General features: G+C 44.3%; 1 protein-coding gene across 1 annotated transcript in view; it reads right to left on the bottom strand.

Annotated features, from left to right (window-relative positions):
* PRTG (protogenin) overlaps nucleotides 1-9,832 on the bottom strand; it is an 87,024-nt gene extending 77,192 nt beyond the window's left edge. Inside the window, 2 exon segments of the mRNA XM_063345590.1 lie at nucleotides 8,775-9,077; nucleotides 9,757-9,832. Coding sequence (XP_063201660.1) covers nucleotides 8,775-9,077; nucleotides 9,757-9,832 — 379 coding nt within the window.
* Between the last annotated feature and the right edge of the window lie 11,515 nt (nucleotides 9,833-21,347).

Here is a 21,347-nt window from a genome sequence, read left to right as displayed (position 1 = left end):
AGTATTCTTCCTAAGATTCTATAAGATGGGAAAGGATATCAAAGACTGTCTCTGCAGTTAGGTTTGTGCTTTTCACAACACATTTCTGCCATAATTCAGAAACAACAATCTTACTGCTTGCTGTCCAGGAGCATTTTACCTGGGGTCTTATGGCAGGCGCCGCTTTCAAACACAGTTCTTGTCAAAGGCTGGAGATATAATTTGCTCAGTAGTATTCTACCATTGAAAAAATTGGTAAAATAGAAGTCAAAGTGTAACTGTAAGGTCTTGAGAGGAAAGTGTTGATCGTTATTGTCTATGGAAGGGACTGATGAGATTTTGATTTTTATTTTATTTTTAATACTGACTTAACTGAGCAGATGGATCAGCTGTATTTTCTCTTGTAGCAATATACCTTTAAAATGGTCATTGAGAGAACAGTTTAGTGTCTACTGAGATATCCACACTGCAGGTTTTTTTGCACATTTGTAAACATTTTTGCACATTTTTGTAAAAGCGAAGCCCTACTCTTTGAATTTTTCAGTTTTCCAATTTTTTTTGGTTTTGCTTCTTTTTGGTTTAATTTGGGGGGTGGGGAGGAGGAGGTTTGTTTGGTTTTTTGGGTTTATGTTATACCAGGGAAAATTACATGACCTGGCTGTTTCTTGCACACTCATTAGTTTAAGCTAATGCCCAGATTTAGTGACAGGAAGAAATATACCAAGTGAAAGCATTAAAGTTGCATTTCTTTTCAACTTTCCTTTAATTTCTCAAGATCACCTGAGATATTTTCATCAAACAAAAGCCCTACAACCACAGAGATCTAGGATATGGGTGGCACCCTTGTGCTCTCATGCTCTTGTCCTGTATAACAGTCTTAGACAGTAAGGACAGGTTTCTAGGAGGAGCCGGGACAGCGTGTATCGTATGTTCTGTGAGCCTCGCAAGCCTCCACGCCCACGTCTGCAGAAAACTCTACTTCATGAGGTTTCTACCTGTTTTCTAGTTTTATAATAAAAGTTCTTGTCTGTTCTCAGTTTTGATAGAACTTTGTAATCAATACATTTCCATTTATTTCATATTCCAGAAGTCATTTCCTTGCTGAAAACTTGGCCTACACGCAGAAACAACTTCCTCAGATCATTTTCAAATAGTTTATGGGAATAAGTGTGTAAGTCAGAAAAGGAAATCAGTTTATACAGGTATAAGCCCAAGAACCACAATTACAGAAGATTAAATAACTGCACTCCTTGCTGACTTTCTCTCTCCCCAGTAGTTAAGTCCCCAGTAACCCTTCCAGAGATTAAGTAGTATCTTTGATCATTGCAACTTTTGCCTCAAATTAATGATTAAATTCTGATGAAAGCTTTGGATATAAAGCTTGTTGTCAGCATTTCTATGTCTTTTATAATATTTTCATTTTCAGTATTTCATTTCTCACATTGCATTCTACTGCTCCAACATCCAATGAGAAGGTACTCACTGAATACTATCACAGTTGCTCCAATGAAGTGTTCAGGCTACAGACAAACATAACTTCCTCAAGCTTAACTGCTGAAAAATTTACAGTTTTCCCATCAGCCAAACTCGGGCAATACACTGACCACAGCAGGAGTTTTAAAAGCTGTTTAGTGTAACAGTGGCACAGAAAGACTTAGTAACCCTGAAATCTTTACCCCATAAAATACAAAGATCGCACATTCTGTCATTTGTGGGTTATGATAATACGAATCTAAGTGAACTTCATGAGCACACAGCAGACCTACGTGCATCTGGGGGGAACGTTACCCAGATCGTATTCCCCTGAGCTGCAGATGCAATAATGTGTCAGACAACTCCTACCAGAAGCCCAACAGAGACAGGCAATTGAGAAACAACCACTTTGGAACAGGGCCTCGAGTTGATAACTGTATTATCCAGATGCCACTTAGTTTATTTTGCCTTCATGAACATTGATGTTAAAAACAAAAAAACTACCGCTTACCTAAGGAGATCAAATACTATTTAATTGAAATAAACCTAACCAGAGTTACTGTTGAGTTATGAAACAAAGTAAAGCAGTAGAGAAAAAACTGTCTAGTATTGCTTATTTACATTTTCCTCTAATACATTAGGAAGGCTATCTCCCTCCAAAACTTTTACATACAGAAAAAACAACACAGAAGATGAGGTTACAATAATTTCATAAAGCAAGTCATAGACAAAGCCTCCACACTCCAGTGGTTTCACAACCGTCTCCTTCCTATGTCTGCTGTTTATCTCCATCTATTAAAAAAGTAACAATTTCATCCATCCAAACAAAAAAATGCTTCCACTATAGATGTAGGTTTTGGAAGGCTGCCAGATGGATTTTTAACTCCCCTACAAAGATCATCTAGTGTGATTTTTTTTTTCTCCTCTAACTCAATTGCTGACACAATCAACTTTAAAACGTAGACACTGCTTAAAATGCTGCTGCTTAAAAGCTATATAGAGGTTGACCCTCCTAACTAACGTTGACCATACAACCCACACTTACTCAACAAAACGTGGAGACTTGACATTGTTGATTACTTTTTCACTTAGGTGGTGATTACCAGTTATAAAGACTGGAAGTAATCAATCCCAATTTAACAGCTGGGCCTATTGATGAAACAAAAAAAACAATGCAAAACTAAACAAAAGATTATGTCCACAATTTTGGAGATAAGATATGGAAAAATACAAAATCCTGAGGAAAACACACAAAAACTGAGCACAGATTTGTCCAACAATGGAAATGACCATATTTCTGTAGGAAAATGCTTAGTAACTTTTAAATTCTTCCTCCAAGATTCTCTTTTGTCATTGTCTTAAATTGTTCTGCACACCATCAATAGCCACAGCTGTTAAATTGTGAAGACGTGACAACAAGTCTCCAGGCAAACAACTGCTCAGAGTGAGATCCTTTTCTTTAGGATAATCAGAGCTGGCTGACAAAAGGGGGCCTTACTGAATGCCCTTTCAACAATTTCTACACCAAGAAATGCAGAGAGAGAGGGAGGGGGAAGAAAGGGAGCAGTGGGGGGGAGCACCACACTGCAAGAACAGAACAGCATCCTTTGCTGCCCTACATTGCTTTGCAAATTGAAAAGAAATTTCAATAGCTTAGTGCACATACCACACGTAGAACTTGCACCAGGTAAGAAACGATTGCTTCTAGTCACAGCTCTGAACAGCTTCTAGCATGGTACCATGTTTTCCTTCAACATTTCTCACGTAGGTGAAGGATTTATTAGCTACAGAGTACACTGCCAATAAGACTGAGCATTCCTTTAAAAAAGAAACTGGTAAAAACTTTATACATTATAAAGTTACAGTGATAAAAACCAGTAAAAGCCATAACAGCTTTGGCTCTACTAGCTAGGAAGAAAAGCAAGGGCATGAAATGCCTCGGTTTGGCATTATGCTTGACACAAATTTGAAACTGAGGTGTTGAGGAAACCCATAAAAAGCTCACTTCTCTAGTAAAGTGGCAGTGGAAACAAACACTGCTCATGGGCACTAAGTAAAGGTTCATACATTTTTTTGTCCTGGCAACAATATAAAAGCCCATCCCTTAGTCTGTGGAAGAGCTCTTACAAGTGCAAACTAGTCATTGCTGAAAGAATAGGAAATGCCCTAGTGCCAAAAAAAAGGTAACTAGTGGTTATGTCTTAAAAGGATGTTGACAGTTTCTTCTGTAAAGGTGTTCTGGAAGTTCAGGTCAACTGAGGAGTTATTGGGTATGTCTGGAGGAGTTGCAGAGGAAAAACCCCCAAGAAAAACAGTTAAGAAGGAAAATATTTCCCAGTTTTCTTATTTCTTCAGTGCGTCTCAGTTAAAGAACAAAAAATGTTACTGCCCTCCTTCACTGTTGACAACTGACATTGCCAACTGAGACATTAAAAGTCGTCCTCCTGCCTTAAATGCTGGAATTTAAATGCACCGTGTGCACTCTCAGCTTAGAAAGGACATTCAAATCAACTAATCAAAGCAACAGCAATAAGGCAGCACTTGTAAAAACCTAAAACAGGAGCTTCCTCAAACTGTCTGTACCACACTAGTTCTACAGCATTAAGACTTCGTTATCTCTTTTAACGCAAGACCATTGTCTACAACAGCCCACTTGCCATTTCACTTCCACCTCAGTCAAAAAACACTTCTGCTTTCCTTCTCAGAATTTGTTCCTCTCTCCATTACTATTTAAAATAATTAAACATACCTTTGAGCTCTATATGCATTTGGAAGATACCTGAAATGTCAGATTCCATACAAAATGACAACTCTATTGTTAGACCACAGCTATTAATCCCTTCAGTTAAGGCAAATACTAAATTTAATTAAAAAAAAAATCAGTAGCAGAAGGGCATAATTTTTGCCTACACGCATGTTCCATGAAGGCCATAGTTTGATGAACACGTATTTTTGCAACAGTCTAAGTTTCAGTAGTCTTCCTCTGTCCCCACTAAGCCTTCCCACCTCCACAACATTCCTCTCAGTTACACTAGCGCAATCACTGTGAGTGGCTCCATGACAAACCACTTCAGGGAACTCATTTGGGTTAAACACCATCTTTTGTTTTAATTCTATTATTTTGACCCAGATCAGTTCCCTGTTCAGTTAGTAGCCACGCTTGCAGCTGCGCCCACACAAGGAAGAGCACAATGCAAAAGTGGGAACAAACAGCTGGAACTGCTAAGAAAGCATGATTGTCACAGTACAGAATAAGGCTCAGCTGGATACACTCTTAAGTGCAAATATTTAAAGGCAGAGCAAAAGATGTTATTAGGATATCAAAACATAAATATTGCCAATTACTGGCAAACAGTGGGACTAGAAGTCACATCACTGCCACAGCAGGTAAGCCAAATTACAGTCTCCACAAAGTATAGCTTACTACATGTAAAAGGCTCAGTGTTTCACAAACTGCAGTGCAGCATACACTCAGCTTCCCTCCAGGAGCGTGTTCCCAGAAACCTTCTGCTTGCATAACCTTTCACTCCTGTGAGACGTAGAAACCCATACACAAGGTATTGGGCTCACGTTTCCTGTGATTCACAAACATTAAAATCAATTCAGCCAAGTTACAAGAGGAGAAAGGGTTATCTAGGAATGCTCCTACCCAGCTGTATATATCCCATCCAACCATCTTAAGACTTCAATTTCCACTTTTTGTGAAAAGAAAATAAACAATGAGCATCCTGTCCAATCACTGCCCAAAGCCCACATTACTAGCTTCAGAACATGATACACCTTCTCCATTTTTTTCATACTATCTTATTGGAAGCCTAGCTTTATTTTTAGACAGAATCTTAGTTAACCGTGGTTAAATGGTCATCATTTAAAAATGCAGGAATACAAAAATCTCAGCTTGTTTGTCTGATCCAAAGTTGTACCAAAAGTGCTTAGACTTTCTCTACAGTCTACATTCCTTTTATATTCCGTTAAAAGAGACCTCTCAGCAGCACTGGCAGCAGCAAGTTGAATTTTGAGTAAGTCACACTCTTCACTATTAGCATTTTACCCCCACGTGTTGCCTCACAAAGAACCCCACAGGAACCTCCTCCTCTCCCCCCCACATCAATTAGCCTACTTTGGAAGCAACTACAAGCATGTAGTGAAACTAATATTTATTTTTACCTAAGCAATACCTCAGCCCCACAGTTTCCTTTAAAAAAGTAGGGGGATCTCGCCAAAAAAAAGCCCTAAATTAGTCAAATTCTTTTGTGCATGGATGAACAACAGGAAAGCAAAGCCTTGGGGCCTCTGGGGAGGAACCCTGTCCCTGCAGACCTACTCTGATGTGCTCGGGAGATAAGGCTCCATAGTGACACTTAAGGAAAGGCCTGCTCACATTTGAATTTCTGCATTCCTCAAGAACAATTCATGGCAATCACTAACTTTGCAGAGGAGCTACATGAAAGCTTTGGCCAATGAATGAGGGTCATCTGCTCTTTATCACAAGGGTAAACCTCATCCTGGCCAGTTTCTAACCTTTTAACCCTGTGAATTCTTAATTTGCACATGAATAATGGAATTCTTGCCAAGAGTGCAACCTTCAGCTTCCAGTTCCTAACTTTAGAAACCAAGACCTGATCTCCTTGTGTGTTCAGATCTTAAACTCTTGGACAGATTAAAGTTTTTGATTTCCAAACGCAACACTAAACATTACAACTCTGAAGCAAAAGATAAGCTTACTGGCAAAAGCTCTGACCAGGCAAAGTAAAAGAACATCCTCGCACCCTGCTGCTACCAGAGACTGAAGAGAGCATTTGCTTTTTTCCTCCAAAGAAAGAATGCCCATTTAATGCCTATTCTCTACCTGTTTAATATGTATAGTTCCGTCTGTACCCTGATCACAAGGTAATTTGCCTTCGCAGAAAGGGATAACTGCTTCTAAACGAAATTATAAGCCTACAAAATCCGCCACACAACTTTAATTTATTTCACTTAAAACGTCTGCAAAGTTCAATCAACTCATGATAGTAGGCAGAAACACTGTAAAAACGAGATATAAAACTAATTTTGCACGTTTTATGGGCTTCAAAACATAACAATACAAATTACTGCCTTATTTCACAGCTTTACAGCAAAGATGACATTCTGAAACCCGTCAGATTGGAACATGACTAAAACGAAGAGACTGCTACATAGGATAACTTCATGTTTGGCCACTAGTTAACCACTTAATCACTAAGTCAACAACACCTACTGTGATCATTACGGATCCACTATCTCTTCCAGTTTTCTCCAACAGCCATAGGAAACCTTTCAAGTATTCAAAGAAGAAAAAGAAACCTTTTGTCACAGTCTTACAAGGGAGGGGAGAAGAAAAAAAAAAAGAAAAGAAAGAAAAAAAAAGGGCTGCAAAACAAGAGTCTCACTCCACAGAATGCAATCTATTGGTTCACAACTCTTCCTTGGTGAAAATCTTTCATTATCAAAAAAACCCAAAATTAAATTAAACCATCTTTCTGGTGAAATAACGTGCATGCAAGAAACAAACATTTATAAGAGTTCAGTACTGCCTGAGTAAAACTAGATACTACAAGTGTTTTACTATGCCACACTACTATAGTGCTTCATACTATTCCAGAAGTTCTCTGATATTGAGCACAGAGCTCATTCTGCAACAACTCAGACTTAAAGTGGCCCTGAATTTTCCAGTCCTACACACAGAATCCATCAGACACTGTTTATTAACATAACCACAAAATCCTATCCTCTTAAGAAAGGTTTTCTTCAGTCTGTTTGTTTAATGGTGATGACACTCTGAAACCTAATGATGTGAATTCAAATATCAACAATATTAATACTTCTTTTTTCATCATTTCATCAAAAGTATCCAACAACTGCTTGGTCTATTTATCCTGTATATGAGTAAGATGCAATGATACAAAGTAAAAAGTAGCCAGATTTTTGAAATCAAGAGGTCACAGATCGGCCTTTTACAGCATGCGAAAAACTCATCACTTACTTGGAGCCACCTGCTTCCAGGCTGGTTTTCAACTGCCCAAGGCTCTAGCTCACTGAACAAGGTATTTCACACCTTCCTGGGGCATCTTATGGACAGTATTTATTATCAGTTCAGAAGCACACAGAAAAAAAACTAACAAATGTTAACATTCAGACATTTTTTAATATAAGCTAACGTACCAGTTGCATTAACTAGTTTCAGACTGAATTTGGTAAAACTTGCAATTTACAACTAACGTCAAGCTTCCATGGAGGTACCAGTGCCACAGTTTTGTGCAACTTGCTACTAAGAACAGGGTTGAAGAGGTCAAAGGAAGCCTTTTCCGATTAGATTAAGTTCATCGGTTAAGTCCTATTATAGGGGGAACATGAGAAGACTACATAAACTGTGTACTTTCTTTGAAATGACTCCATGTACTTTTAGAAAGCAAAAGAGATAGTGTTGTAGAAGCAGCCTACTGGAAAAGCACCACCCTGGCATGGAAAAAGGCATGGCATTCAGTTCCTAACACACATCTCTTGCTCAATACGTTTAAAGATGCTAGGAAAACGGAGGGCACCACACACTCGGGGTCAGATTGTTAAAGCCATAAAGGCACTTACACACAGCTATTTCCTTCACTGCTCGTCCAATAGTAGGGAGTCACCCTAGAAACGTGTCTCTCTCTCCCTAGTGGAACCACATAACAGGCCTTCATGGCTGGTTCCAGAGGACCCTGAAGCAGTTCCAAAAAGGACAGCACCCGCATCTGCTTGGCTGAACACACGTGTCAGAAAAGCCAGGGCTTGGTAATTTAAGCCTCATGGATCCCCAGAAAACATTTCGCCTCCCAAAGACAGCCATCTCTATTATCGTTCTGCCCTGCCCCAAGACAGCACAACACAACATCAAGCAATTGAACGAGGAATAATAACTTTTTTATCGGATTTATAGATAACCCTTCTAAGGCTGCCCGAACAGCACTTGAGAAACAAGACCCAGGACCTTTGGAGCAGGCTGCCAGCACATCTCTGCATCACCACATGCTCTGGAGACCAGTGACCCACAAGCCAGCCACGCAAGGCACCGCTGCCCAAGAGGTCTCATAGGTGGCCGTGCCACTCCTGCCACATCAGGGACTCGAAAAGGGGCCACCACGAGTTTTGCTCATAATCTTTGCACATTTAAAAAGAAACAAAGGTTCTACAGAGTCGACTCTCTTTCCTTTTGCAGTTTGTCTTTTCAGGTACACAATCAAAGCGGTGGGCTGTTGCATGCTGTTCAGGGAATTGCTGTCACAAACTCAGGAGCAGGTTAATAAACAAGAGCTGGAACTTACTTGCTAGCGTGAGGTGACTTTTTTGACTGAGAATGGCCCCATATTTGTTCAGAGCTAAGCACTGGTAAAATCCTTCATCAGATAGCTCTCCTTTCTTTCCTTCCACCTCACTGATGTACAACGAGCCATTGGATAAAGTGTAGATCCGTTCATTTTCAGATACTTTGCCTCCGTTTTTCAGCCACGTAATAGTTATAGGAGCTTCACCACGGGCCTGGCAGTCTAAGACCACCGGATCCTTCCTTGAGACAGTAACATCCTGAGGCTCTTTCACAAAAAACAGTTCACTAAAGCACCACACTCCTAAGAGAGAGAAAACAAGATTTTGCCTGTAAGTGACCAAGTGTGAGCTGCGAGCCACCGTGCTGAACCCACACCACCAGGTAAAACTGTCCTCATTACCGGCTCCGAGGTCCCCCGGCCCTGCAAACTCAGAAAACTCTAGGAAAACTGTGGTACCGGCTTCAGGTAGAGTAAAACCAGCGGGCTGTAAAACACCCAGGCGTTTGCCTCCTAGTTTTCAAACGTATTGTGCCAAGGAGCTGGAGGGCCGGGGCCTTCGACCCCCGCCCGGCCGTAACGGGGGCTCCGCAGGGGGGGCGGCGGGGGCTGCCACACAGGTGCGACCCTCACGGCTGCCGGGGCGCGCCCGCGCCGCTCGCTAATTTTACGAGCCTGCCGAGGGAGCCGGAGCGGGGCGAGTCGTAAAAGGCTAATTTTACAAGAAATCGTTAGCGAAACCGAACCGGCCCGCCGCGGGGGCGCCGCCCGTCCCCTCAGAGCCCCCCGCTAACGGCCCGTTAACGGCCGCGCCGCAAGGCCCCGCCGCCCGCCGGCGCCCCCTGCCGGCGGGGCGGGCCGCCCCTCCCGTCGCGGCGCCAACAAAGCGCGGCGCCGGTTCCCGCTCCCGGTGCCGCCGGTGCCGGGTAAATACAACCACGTGCGGCGGAGCGGAGCGGAGCGGGGCCGGGGCCAGACTCACCTGGCAGCGGGAGCAGCAACGCCGGCAGCAGCGCCCGCAGGCGGAGCGGCGCCATTTAGCGGGAGGCGGCTGGCATGCCCCGCCGGCCGCCGCAGAGAGAGACCGGTCAGCGGGCGAGGGGAGGAGACAAGAGACGGACGGAGCGGCCCCGGCGCGCCCGTCCCGGCCCTACTCTCCGCATCTCGTCTCCATTGGCCTTTGGGGAGGAGAGGGGCGAGGGGCAGGGCCGGGCGGGGGGCGGAGGGAGGGAGGCCGCTGGACGGGGCGGGCCGCCGCGGCGGACAATACCCCGGGGTGGGGGGCGGCGGGACCCGCCGGCCCCCGCGCACTAGGGGCGAGGGGCGTCCGGCGCCATCTGGGCCGGAGGGGCCGGCCCGGACCCGACTCCCCCCCGGGACAGCCCCGAGCCGGCGCGGCTGCGGTATTTGTCGGGCAGGGGCTGCCGGCCATGCCTCCCCCCAGGGCGAAGGTGCCCCCCGACACCGCAAACGGCAGCCCTCTCCGCGCCGGCGGGGCGAGCGTCTGCAAAACGTGCGCTTGGCCAGACCCGGCTTCACCAAGGAGCTGTGCCAACTCGAGAGATGCCCATCCGGGGCGGGGGGGGGGGTGAGTCAGCCCCAGCCCCACGCAGCGGAGGCTGCAGGTGCAGTGATGTCCAGGTTTGGCAGAGCATCCTCCCACCGCGCCGGTGAAAGTGGCTTTGCCAGACTAGTTTTTTAAATGGGAGGATGGGAAGCGGTCAGAAATGGAGTGCCATTTTGTCAATGGTTCTCACTGACCCCTTCATGCAGCGCTGGTAAAACCACTTCCAGATGGCCGTGCGGGGCAGTGCTCTGCTGCTGGGGATGAGCTGCCCTTTGCTTGTCTCCACCACAAAGCAGCCAGAAGTTTACATCTGCCTCGAGTCCAAAATGTAGGTTGACGAAGTGCAGCCTAAACAGCAAACGCAGGACTTGAGAATCATGCTACCAACACCCTGCGGACCATTTGTATGGGAGATATCATCAAATCAAATGCTGCCGCTATCATTTAACCTTTCAGCTTCACCAGTGATTTTACACCATGCTTGCAGCCAGTGATTGCTAAGCTCTTTTTTGTCTGTTCAGAGTTCTGGTTTCTAAAGTTACCATGTAGGAAGGCATCTTCTTACTCAGCAGATTTGCCCCCTGTTTGCATTCATTGTGAGAGCTGCTGACTTCAGTGACAGGCAAGTTTTTATTGCTTTTTGTTCCTGCCAGAACTGCAAAGCTCACAGAGCCGGGCGCTGGCAGCCAAACTTGGTCCCTTCTGCTGCATCATCACCGGGACTGGCTACAGCCTCAGTCAGTGACTCCTCTGAAAGCCTTCGGAAGAAAATCAGAGCTATCTAAACACAACGTAAGCCATAGTTTGACCTATATCACCTTCCTTCCTTGTCAAAAATACACGAGCAGAAGAATTCAGCTTGCTCTGATCTTAGCACGAGTTTTCAGGAAAGGTAATTAGGAAAGATTTGCTTTGCATGCAAATCAGTTACCCAAAAGGCATCCAGGCAGTTTCACAGTCACTTTGCAGAGCAGAACTGCACGTGCATCACTTTGTGTCCAAATAGGAGCAATTACAGCAACAGCATCCACTAGACCCAGTATTTTGAATTTTCCTCAGTGTTTGACTTTATCCAGTCACGAAAGTGTGAACTATGAAAAGAAAAAAGTATCACTTACAAACTATTTTGTTTGTATTATTTTTGAGTATTAACAATTAAACATTCATTCTTTCTTGTGGCAAACTCACGACTTCTATATGCAGCTCACACTGGTACCGTACTCTCTCCTGCTAAACTCTGGTTGAATTTGAAGATTTCCTAGATGACCTCAGCACACCTAATAAGGCAAACACACCAACAGGGAACACATTACCCAGTAACATTTCTATGCCGTGTGCTTAGGTCAGTTGGTGGAGAGGCTGAAACTGTCCCTGATTAGACATAACGTTGTGTCCCTGCAGCCCTTTGCAGACATGAGCGGGTGGCTGTGCCGGCTGTATTGCCCAGCGCTGGACGCTATCCCAAGCCGTCCCAGGAGGGACACTTCCTTTCCCAATTCACCAGCCCTTTTTGAAGCAGGAGTTGGTTCTAGTGAACCAGGGGACAAAAAAAAGGTGACAGAGAGAGAGCAAGCTGTAGTCCTACTTGTGGGCTGGTTTCCATTAGCTGTGTCGTCTGTGCTCACTGCTGTATTCTGCTCTGGTGGGGAAACCGCTTTACCGTCTCCCTGGACTACGCTGTGCCAGCAGGAGGGTTTGACTCATGAGATCAAATGCAATATTTGTCTTAAATGGCTTAAATGGCTTAACAAAGAAAAGCGCTTCCCTTGTGCCTGGGTACAGGCAGCTGCAAACACCAATATTTCCATTTCCACATTTCTGTTGAGCAAAATAAATAATAAATTCAGTACTAGAATTAAGCAGTCCTATAGCTAGATGAGCATAAACTCTCCTTAATTTGTCAGAAGTCATTATTTTAAGGCATATTCCAGTAATTAATTGGATTAGAGATAGTGCAGACTTGGGATAAAATATCTAAATTCATACTTCACTGCAAAGCTGATAAACCCATTGAACGACAGTTTAAAGGCACTGCCAGCCATAACTTTGTCAGATACGCCATGTTAGTAAATATGGAGCCAATAAACACAATTATCTACTTGGCTAACCATCTCGCAGTAGCATTATCTTGAGAAAGCCAGAATGGCAGTCCAGGATGAGTATAAGATATTGCCAGCCAACATAAACAAAGCTATGCCTACTTTGCTGCAGGGCAGCAATTTTTCTTCTGTCACCAACAAAGACTTTTTTTGCTTGACTCGATCTGTATTTTTGGCACATGTGGGAAACCATGCAAACTTCCCTGGTTTTTGTGGTTCTTTTTGGACCCATATAAACCCTTTTCTATGCTTTGTCTTAGATTTTGGGGTCCACAAGCAAGCTGCACACATCTTTCAAAGAAATAATAACTCGTATTCCTTCAGCAGTCAGCTCCTCAATGCCTTAAAACCCAAGTCAGTAGTAAGACCTGTCTTTGAAGTGCTACCAACAGCTGGAATAACAGCATGCTGCCCAGGTTGCTGTCTGTAAATAACCTGATTTACCTTATGCTGCATTTCAGCCTCAGCCCTGGCAAGCCCAGTTTATGTTTCCTGAATTGAAAGATTTTAAAAATCAGACTGACATGAACAGATCTAGCTTAGAGCTTTGCTCCACTGCTCTTCTCTGTGTGTGTGTGTATGTGTGTGTATGTGAGGGCAGCTGTCAAGACATCCAGGACTGCTAAACCTGGCTGGGGCCATAAAATCCAGAATTTTGGCTCCATGATGAACCAGCAAGGAGAGAGAGGGACTTTCCAATGGTGAATGAAGTCTCATGACTGTGGTGTTTATACACTTCGTCTGCAGTGTTAGCAACACCTGTAGAAAGGAAACTAATAGGCAGGACTCTTCCCTGGGAGAGAATGTAGCAGCCTCAGGAAAAGGTAAGAAGCTGAAAATTCACCTGTAACTGGGCTGCAAGCCCAGGGTGGAGAATGTGGTTTCTTTCCAGGTCAGAATAAGATTTTTCTGGTGTTAGACCATTTCCATTTCTTTCAGCTTAAACCAGAAATAGCTCAGTTTGGTCTGCGGTTGGTTTTGCACTGAGCAGTTCAGCTCTACCTGAGAAAAAGAATAGCATCACGTTAGCTCTCTCATCCCTGTGGTCTGGGAAAAGCTGTCACAGCAGCACAGTTGGTGTTTGGCTCGGCCACAAACTGCCCAAGCTGGGTGCCCACATGCTGCCGCATCCTACCTGACCTGACAAGCCCAGAGATGGGAAAGTGGCTTTGCCCACACCATCCATTCCCCTGGTTTGGCTTTGCACAGCTCTGCTCTAACACCGTAACGTCGTGGAACAGAAAAGGATGGGGATGAGCACCCATGGATGGGAAAGAAGAGAGGTGGGGAGAGAGCTGCTTATAGCAGTTTTAGTGTCCCCATTGCCACATATATGCAATCACAACACTGCCCTCAATTAGCTGCAGCCTATAAGAGGCAGCAGTAAGATCCCAGAGCTCAAATCTGTTTTCAAACCAATATATAATCACCATCCCAGTCCTACCGCTGCTCCCAGCTCCACAGGCTCAACCCTTCCCTGCTACCAGTGCCAGGTCCCAGCTCATCCTCCGCCTCTGCCAGCAGGCCACCGCAGGAGCTGCCGAGTGTCACCGCTGGCGCGAGGAAAGCTGTAGCTACAGGCACCCAGGGTGGAGGAGAGGGTACAATCACCATGGGCAGCTTAGCACAGCTGCAGCGGTATTGGAGCTGCGGTCATTTTTCAGGGCAGGCTGAGAGCAGTGGTAATTGCCAGAGCCCTATTAACTGCAGGGGAATTACGGCAATTTGCACCGGCTCAGCTCTGCCATCAGCCAGTGGAGTCCTCAAAAGCCAGCTAACCGCTGCCACGTTGCTGCACTCCCGGCAGGGTGTCATTAACCCTTCTTCTCAGGGAAGCCCCTTTTTTCTTTACAGTTCTTGCTCTGAGTGTTTTTGATCTGGTGTCACTGTAGGCATGTTTAGACACTTTCTTGTTTCTCATGCCAAACTCCCGACCCAATTACAACTGTATTCACAGATTTACAATATGTTAAGCTAACTCTATTAAGAACCACCATACAAATGTTTACTTTCAGCACATTTGGTCACTTAGTGGATTCTTGCTTCATTTTGAACCTGTGTACAGTCACCATCTCCGTTGCCCTCTCAAAGGAGATTCACTCCTTCCATGAGCAGATGGGCAAACACACCTTGGGCTGAGCCCTTGGGATGCTAATAAACTTTCTCTCCAGGGAGCCTTCCTGTACAGGAAAAGCACGCCTCCTTGACAAAAGGATTTTAACACAGATCTCATCTGGTTATAAACCAACAAACACCGAAGTGGGAGTACAATTATTTGCCACACTAGCATTTTTTTTTAATTTTTATTTTTTTCCCTCCACACTAGTGTTCCACTGGACCAAATTGGTGGGTGCACCTTGGCTGAGTTGTTTCACAATGCCCCAGAGGCAGCCGCTAGATATCTACCCCCACCCCTGAAGGCTGATCACACCAGAATGAAGAGGGACTCTGCCATGAATTTCAATAGGAGAAAGATCCTCCCCTGGTGCTGAAGGTAACCTCAGGCAGCTTGGAGGAGTAACCTCACAGGGATCTCGTAAAGTGTGTTTCCTCACTCTCCCATGCTTGCTTACTGCCACTGGAAGGCATGAAAAATACCCAAGCATTTTTGGTCAGTCACTCTGCTGTTTCCTAGATGCAAGCCATTGGGTACTCTTGGTACTTCTAACAAACCACACAGCTACTGCTACAGAAAAAGAGAGTACATACACACCCGAGGGCATACCTGATCCCAGATCCATTATTCCCCTTACACACAGTGTAGGGCTCTTATGGTGTGGAGTTTGGGTTTACTGCAGCTCCGTGCTTTCTCTTCTGGCCTTTGTGCCACCGCTGATGCTCCTCTGCCTGCAGTTAGCTCCTATGGACACCTAACCTGCCATAAAACTCTTCCTTTTTTTTCAGTAGAGCTTGTTTTCTCCTGGTTTATCGCCCTAACCTGGCTCTTCGTGGCGTTAGATGAACGGTGAAACACCAAGGATTGTAACATGCAGCCGAAGATATGTCAATGGCATGGGACAGCAGCTGCCCCGACTCACCCAACCGCCATGAATGTCTCCCAGGCCAGGGCAGCCTGCACGCCTCTGCCGTGCCACCTGGGGCTCTTGCACACAAGGTGCTGAGCACCATTTATTTCCTCTGACCTCAGGGATGCTCAGCACTCCTGGGAGGTAAGGCCTCGGTGCTCAGCTGGCTTGGGACCAAAGCCACAGCAGACGAGCAGCCGCAGCTGGAATCCGTGCACTGAAACACATGGAGTAACTTCATTAAGGGTTTATGCATACGTGGAAATCACAGGGAGGAACAGGAACGGCCAGCAGGTGGAGAAGAGCTGCCCCATAAACTGTATTTGCAATGTATATATTTTTTAATTAACTCAGTACAGTCCTCTCTATCAACCCTTTACCCAATAATAAAACAAAACAAAATCCTGGAAATGCTGCAGTGCTGTACTCTGACGTTATCTTCCATAAATCAAAGCGTTAATACACTGGGTCGATACAATAAGTATCAGACCAAGAATAACTGAACAGAAAGAAAATATCTCCTAGGTTACCACTTTCTATGTTTGAATCTACAAAGGAATCTCTCAAACCTTCCAGACAGAGGCAGCTTTTTGTTAGTGTCTTTCTTGCTTATCATGACAACCCACTGTTCTGCAGCTATTTGTTTAGCAACAGGCATGAAATATGGTCTCCTTTCATCCCTGTATATGTTACCTTCATTCTGCTGTTACAACAGGAAATACGCAAATCATTTCTGCCTCTTTTCCTCTATATGTTTACAATCAGGAAACAATTACTGGAAATAAAATAAATAAAAAACAAGGCAAGTCAGAGGCTGACTAGCAGTTGGACATACTGCTGAATATACCATGCTACAGATACCTATTTATTTTTGCTGTGAAAGATGGCAGCCCTTCCCTTTGTCTTTGCATTCTCAGCTTGTTAACAATGCGGTCTCTCCTCTTATCTACAATTTATCCCAAGGAACTATTAAAAAGAAGGATTGGAGGAGGCTTCCTGCTGCTCTTGTCCCATTTCATCTCACAGAGACATAAGGAATTGCTGGTCAGGGAGAGGCCACTTGGCCAAAGCAGCCTGTGCCCCATAGGTTTATCTCCCCACTGCCAGCGCAGCTCCCTCCAGTGCGCTGCCCTGTCACGGGAGAGCGATCGCCTCTCAGGAGTGTGAAGATAAACAGATTTGAAGCCTTCAAGGCATGTTCCCAGCACCTCCTCCCCCTCACATGCACACAGGCTTGTCCTGCAAACGCCCCCCGTGCACAACACAGCCACAGCTTTGGGGATGAATACCGAGATGTTTGAAGGGACACATGACACTGTGACTTACACCACAACGGCTTTACCAAGAATTCAGGCTGAACCGCTAAAGGCAACACCCCGGTGCAAGGAGTGAGCCAAGAGGGGGGTGAACCAAGGGGAGCCAAAAGCTGGGCAGCACAGGGGCGATTTCTTTTGATGCCGAAATTACTGCCTCCATCAGCTGCAGTTGCTGGGATTTTATCATCTCAGCTGGGCTGCGGGAGTCACTTGAGAGCCCATGGGGATTTCTCATTTTTTAGAGGCTCTCAAAGAGCTGTCTGCCCAGTGCTGGGCAGGAGCTGAAGGCAGGAGGCATGGCTGGATCACAGTGCCCTGGGATGGAGGGGAAACGGAGCAGCGCACCCCAATTCCTCTTTCCCCTGCATCGTTACTAACCTGGCTCAGGTCTCCATCTGACCCCTGCCCAGGCACAGCAGGGCAGGAAGGGATCAGAGGCTCTGCTGGAAGCACATCCACAGGCACCCTCCATTGGTTTGATGCCTGGAGAAGAGAAGGCTCTGGAGAGACATTGCAGCAGTCTTTCAGTACCTAAAGGGGGCCTACAGAAAAGGTGAAGAGGGACTCTTTTATCAGGGAGTGTAGTGATAGGACGAGGGGTAACGGTTTTAAACTGAAAGAGGGGAGATTTAGATTAGATATCAGGAAGAAATTCTTTACTGTGAGGGTGGTGAGACACTGGAACAGGTTGTCCAGAGAAGCTGTGGATGTCCCATCCCTGGAGGTGTTCAAGGCCAGGGTGGACGGGGCTTTGAGCAGCCTGGTCTAGTGGTAGGTGTCCCTGCCCAGGGCAGGGGGTTGGAACTAGATCATCTTTAAGGTCCCTTCCAACCCAAACCATTCTGTGATTCTATGATGGAATTCAGCACTTTGTAACTTGCAGTGCCTACATTGGGTTGGCGTAAGAGCTTTCACGGCCAAGCAAGGAATCAGATCAGAGAACTGATCCTAGTGGAAATAACTTGGAGGGGAGAAATACAAGTTGTGGGTTTTTTTGCTGGAATCAAGTCCCTGGCTGAGTTTAGTATCAGGCATACACAGATGTGCCTACATAGTGCATCAGGAGAGCAACCAGCAGTTAAGGCTGCTGGTAGTATAACTGGGTTTCAGCTGTGCTGCTATCCACTATCTAATCATTACCCCGGGGTTACGTTTGCTAAATGCTAAATAACATTTTGCTGTCATTTATGTTCAGATACCTCTAGAAGGTCACAGTGGCCAAATGCTGGCACATGACATGACTTGTATTGGGCAAATAATACACGTATGGAATACACACTTGTCAAAATGTTCACCATAAGTAACTAGGAACAAAAGGGGGTGGGGTGTTTTACGACAAGTTAGTGAGTTAAATTGGCCTAATGTGCTCAGTTGAGGACCAAGCCAGTGCAAGTCGCTGAAAGGAAATACCATCTGGAGCAGCTGGGGCCACAGGGGCATCCAGTTCATCATCAGCAAGCTATGGCAGCATTGAAAGCATGATGCCTTAGCCTAACTAGAGAAAAGAAAACCTTCAACATGCAGAGAGCAGTCCAAATCCTCTGCCAAGTATTAAAACTCGGTAGTTTTAAAGCCGGTAGGCTTCCAGAGGGGCAGAGATGGACAAATGCCCTTTCCAAGGCATCCTGAGCGAGCTGCGGCCCCCTCCCTGTTAACGCCTCCTGTGTGGGATACCCCGAGCCTCATCCCACAGCTCAGCTCCCTGTCACGTCCTATCCCAGCGGCAGCTGCAGCCCTGGATCAACCGATTTAGCTGTTCAGCCTTCAAGTTAGATACAGTGTGATTAGGATTAATTTCTTCCTACAGTGAGCAATCAACTGATCCAGCCTGTTTGCACCTTAAGAGTCAATTAAATAGCTAGACCTTTTCCAATACAAAAAAGTATCTACATAACTGAAATGTTCTTTGCTTTCCTAATTCAGGATTATGTAAGTGTGCAAGAAATTTCAACTTAACCTCTTTTTTATCTTTAAAAAAATGTAGATGTTTATATAAGTGAAAATTTGATCTTAGAATGGTTTACAGTCAGACTTTGAATTCTGCGTGGAAAATAGTAAAAAGGAATTATTTTGAAAAAAGGCGTAATTCTTAGCTACATGTTAATAGAGCTCAACTATATTATTTTTGCCTTGGATGAAGCAGCACGTCTTATGTTTTGACAGCTAACTTTTAATTACACTAAGAGAAGACCAGTTGTAACATTCTGATAAAGCACAGAGAACCATTTTTTACTAACCTGTGAAGTAATTACTCGGTGAGTCTTCAGCACAGGATATACATGATTAATACCTTTTGCACAGGATGCCTATAATTATTGGACTGAAACCCAACATACGAATGAACAGCTTCTCAGTCCCCTGGTTTTTGATCCATTTCTGTAAGCCTACATAGAAAGGAAGGCATTTATTTAAAACCCTGCATTAGAGCAAGCAATAGTGCATGACCAACTAATTAGGAATAAATCTATTAAGGACGGACAATGTATTGGTGGGCAGCAATTCGTAGAATGGGTGGGACTCATAACTCCACCAAACACTTTCTGCAACTGAATTTATTATGTCTCATAACTAGAAAATAATATGTTATAGCTATTCAAAGTAAAGAAAATATATTCACAGAAACCACAGCTTCAGCTAGAGAATAATTTCGAAGCTCTTCTATACAGAAACCACACAGAAACTCTACTACCTGGGCAAAGGAAGAAAGCAGATTTTCAGGGAAAAAGGGATGGCATGGCGTGGTGAGGGTAACCTCTATTAAAGTGGCATAGTTTGTCATATCTGACAACCCACTGAAGAAAGTTATCACTGGTTAAGGGCCTGACCCTGCATTCCTTAAGTAGACAAAAATCCCTTTGAAGTCAATGAAGCATCCTGCTCAGATAACTATATCAGGATTTGGCAATTAATGAAAACTTTTAATTTCTTAAGCAGATTATAGAAGGTTTTCCCTGAAAAATAACGATTGTATGTTACTCACAGCAACTCCTCGGCAGTTTGCATCCAGCAGCTCTTGCAGCACAGTAACTGTTTCTCACTAACTGGGAATTGCCAAAAGTCAGAACCACATTGTTTTCTATTTGCATTGATCTGCCTTAAGTGTTCTTCTCTAGCTGATGCCTAGTTGAAGGTTTTGACAGCTTTGCACTCAAAAGGTCAGTAAGCAGTCCTCAGGGCAATTTGATTTAAACCTTTAGCATTTTGCATACTCCCAAGCAGCAGTGCATAGTAGGACATGTGTGTTCACAGCCTCCGAAAGGTCATACTTCCCAGCCCTCAAAACAAAACCCCAGTCAGAAATATTTCAGCTTGTAGAAAATATCCGAAAAGCTACCAGACAATTACAAAAACATTTTCCATTAAATTAAACTCAAAAGGTCTTAAGAAAAACAAATTGTGATGTATGGTTTTAGACCGTGGTGTATTTCAACAGAAAGTTTTACATCCCGTCACATTTAGGAAGGCTGCCTTATCTGTCTTTCCTCAAGAGGCGGGCTCACTTACTTAATGTCTGTTCAGGTTTTCCAAGCCGCTTTGCCTCCCCCTCCCCGAAATCCCAAGCCTCTCTCTGGGATGAAAACCTGAAACCTACAATGCAGAATTTGTTTGAAGTCTCATTAAGCAAGAAACCTCAAATTAAGGACAGCTCAGCAAAACAAAACGTTTTTCTACAGTCACGTGGATGTAAACCAAGCATTACATGGAAGTTCTCCCTCATTATCCCCTTTGCGAGCCGTTTGTATTCTGATTAGCGTGCTAATGATATATGTTCCACATAGAAAAAGCAATTAAGTCTCCACTTCAAAGAAAAATGATTTACTATAAGAGTACCAAAGCTTGTGCTTGCAACTCCTACTGATTTTGTGATGCCGCAGAGCAATATGGCAGCTGTTTAATGCTTAATTCCCATTCATAGCAATGGAAGACGGTAGGCATTGGTTGCCTTTTAACCGCAGATGTTTCAATAAGGTGCTTCTGTGGCACACCAGAAATACGGATTCTTGATGGTAGTGGCGGTCTAACAGCAGGTAAATAACTAACTGTCTAACTGCAGCTCCTCTCCGTTCACATCATAAGAACTGTGCTTTGATTCCTTTAAAGGAATCGCTCATTAAAGAGGGGTGATATTAAAATAAACAAACTGCCCTGAAAAAGGAGAAGCTCGTACAAAGAAAATCATTTGATAAGACCCTACGTGAAGAACCCAAACACCACGACAAACTAATTAATGAGAAACAGAACGGAAAACACAAATGAACAGACAGCATGAAGAACGACAGACAGAAGTGCCTGGTCTCCTAACGATCAACATTCTTTTTGACCACACAAGAAACAGGTAAAATCAAAACAGTATTTAAAACTATACATAGTCAGTTTTAATTACTTCATGTGTGTTTCAGCATTTTATCATCGTAATTATGTAACTCCCACTCTGGGGAATTGTTAAGTGTCATGCATTTGCTAAGTAACATTGAAGTCATATGGAAAAAAGTACACAAGAAAAAAAGGAAATCTGTGCTGATCCAGGACACATTTCACAGTATGCCAGAGGCATCTGCAGATTT

This window comes from Chroicocephalus ridibundus, chromosome 9, assembly GCF_963924245.1.
Source record: "Chroicocephalus ridibundus chromosome 9, bChrRid1.1, whole genome shotgun sequence".
In the NCBI taxonomy this organism is placed as follows: domain Eukaryota; kingdom Metazoa; phylum Chordata; class Aves; order Charadriiformes; family Laridae; genus Chroicocephalus; species Chroicocephalus ridibundus.
This window is presented reverse-complemented; position numbering and strand designations above follow the sequence as displayed.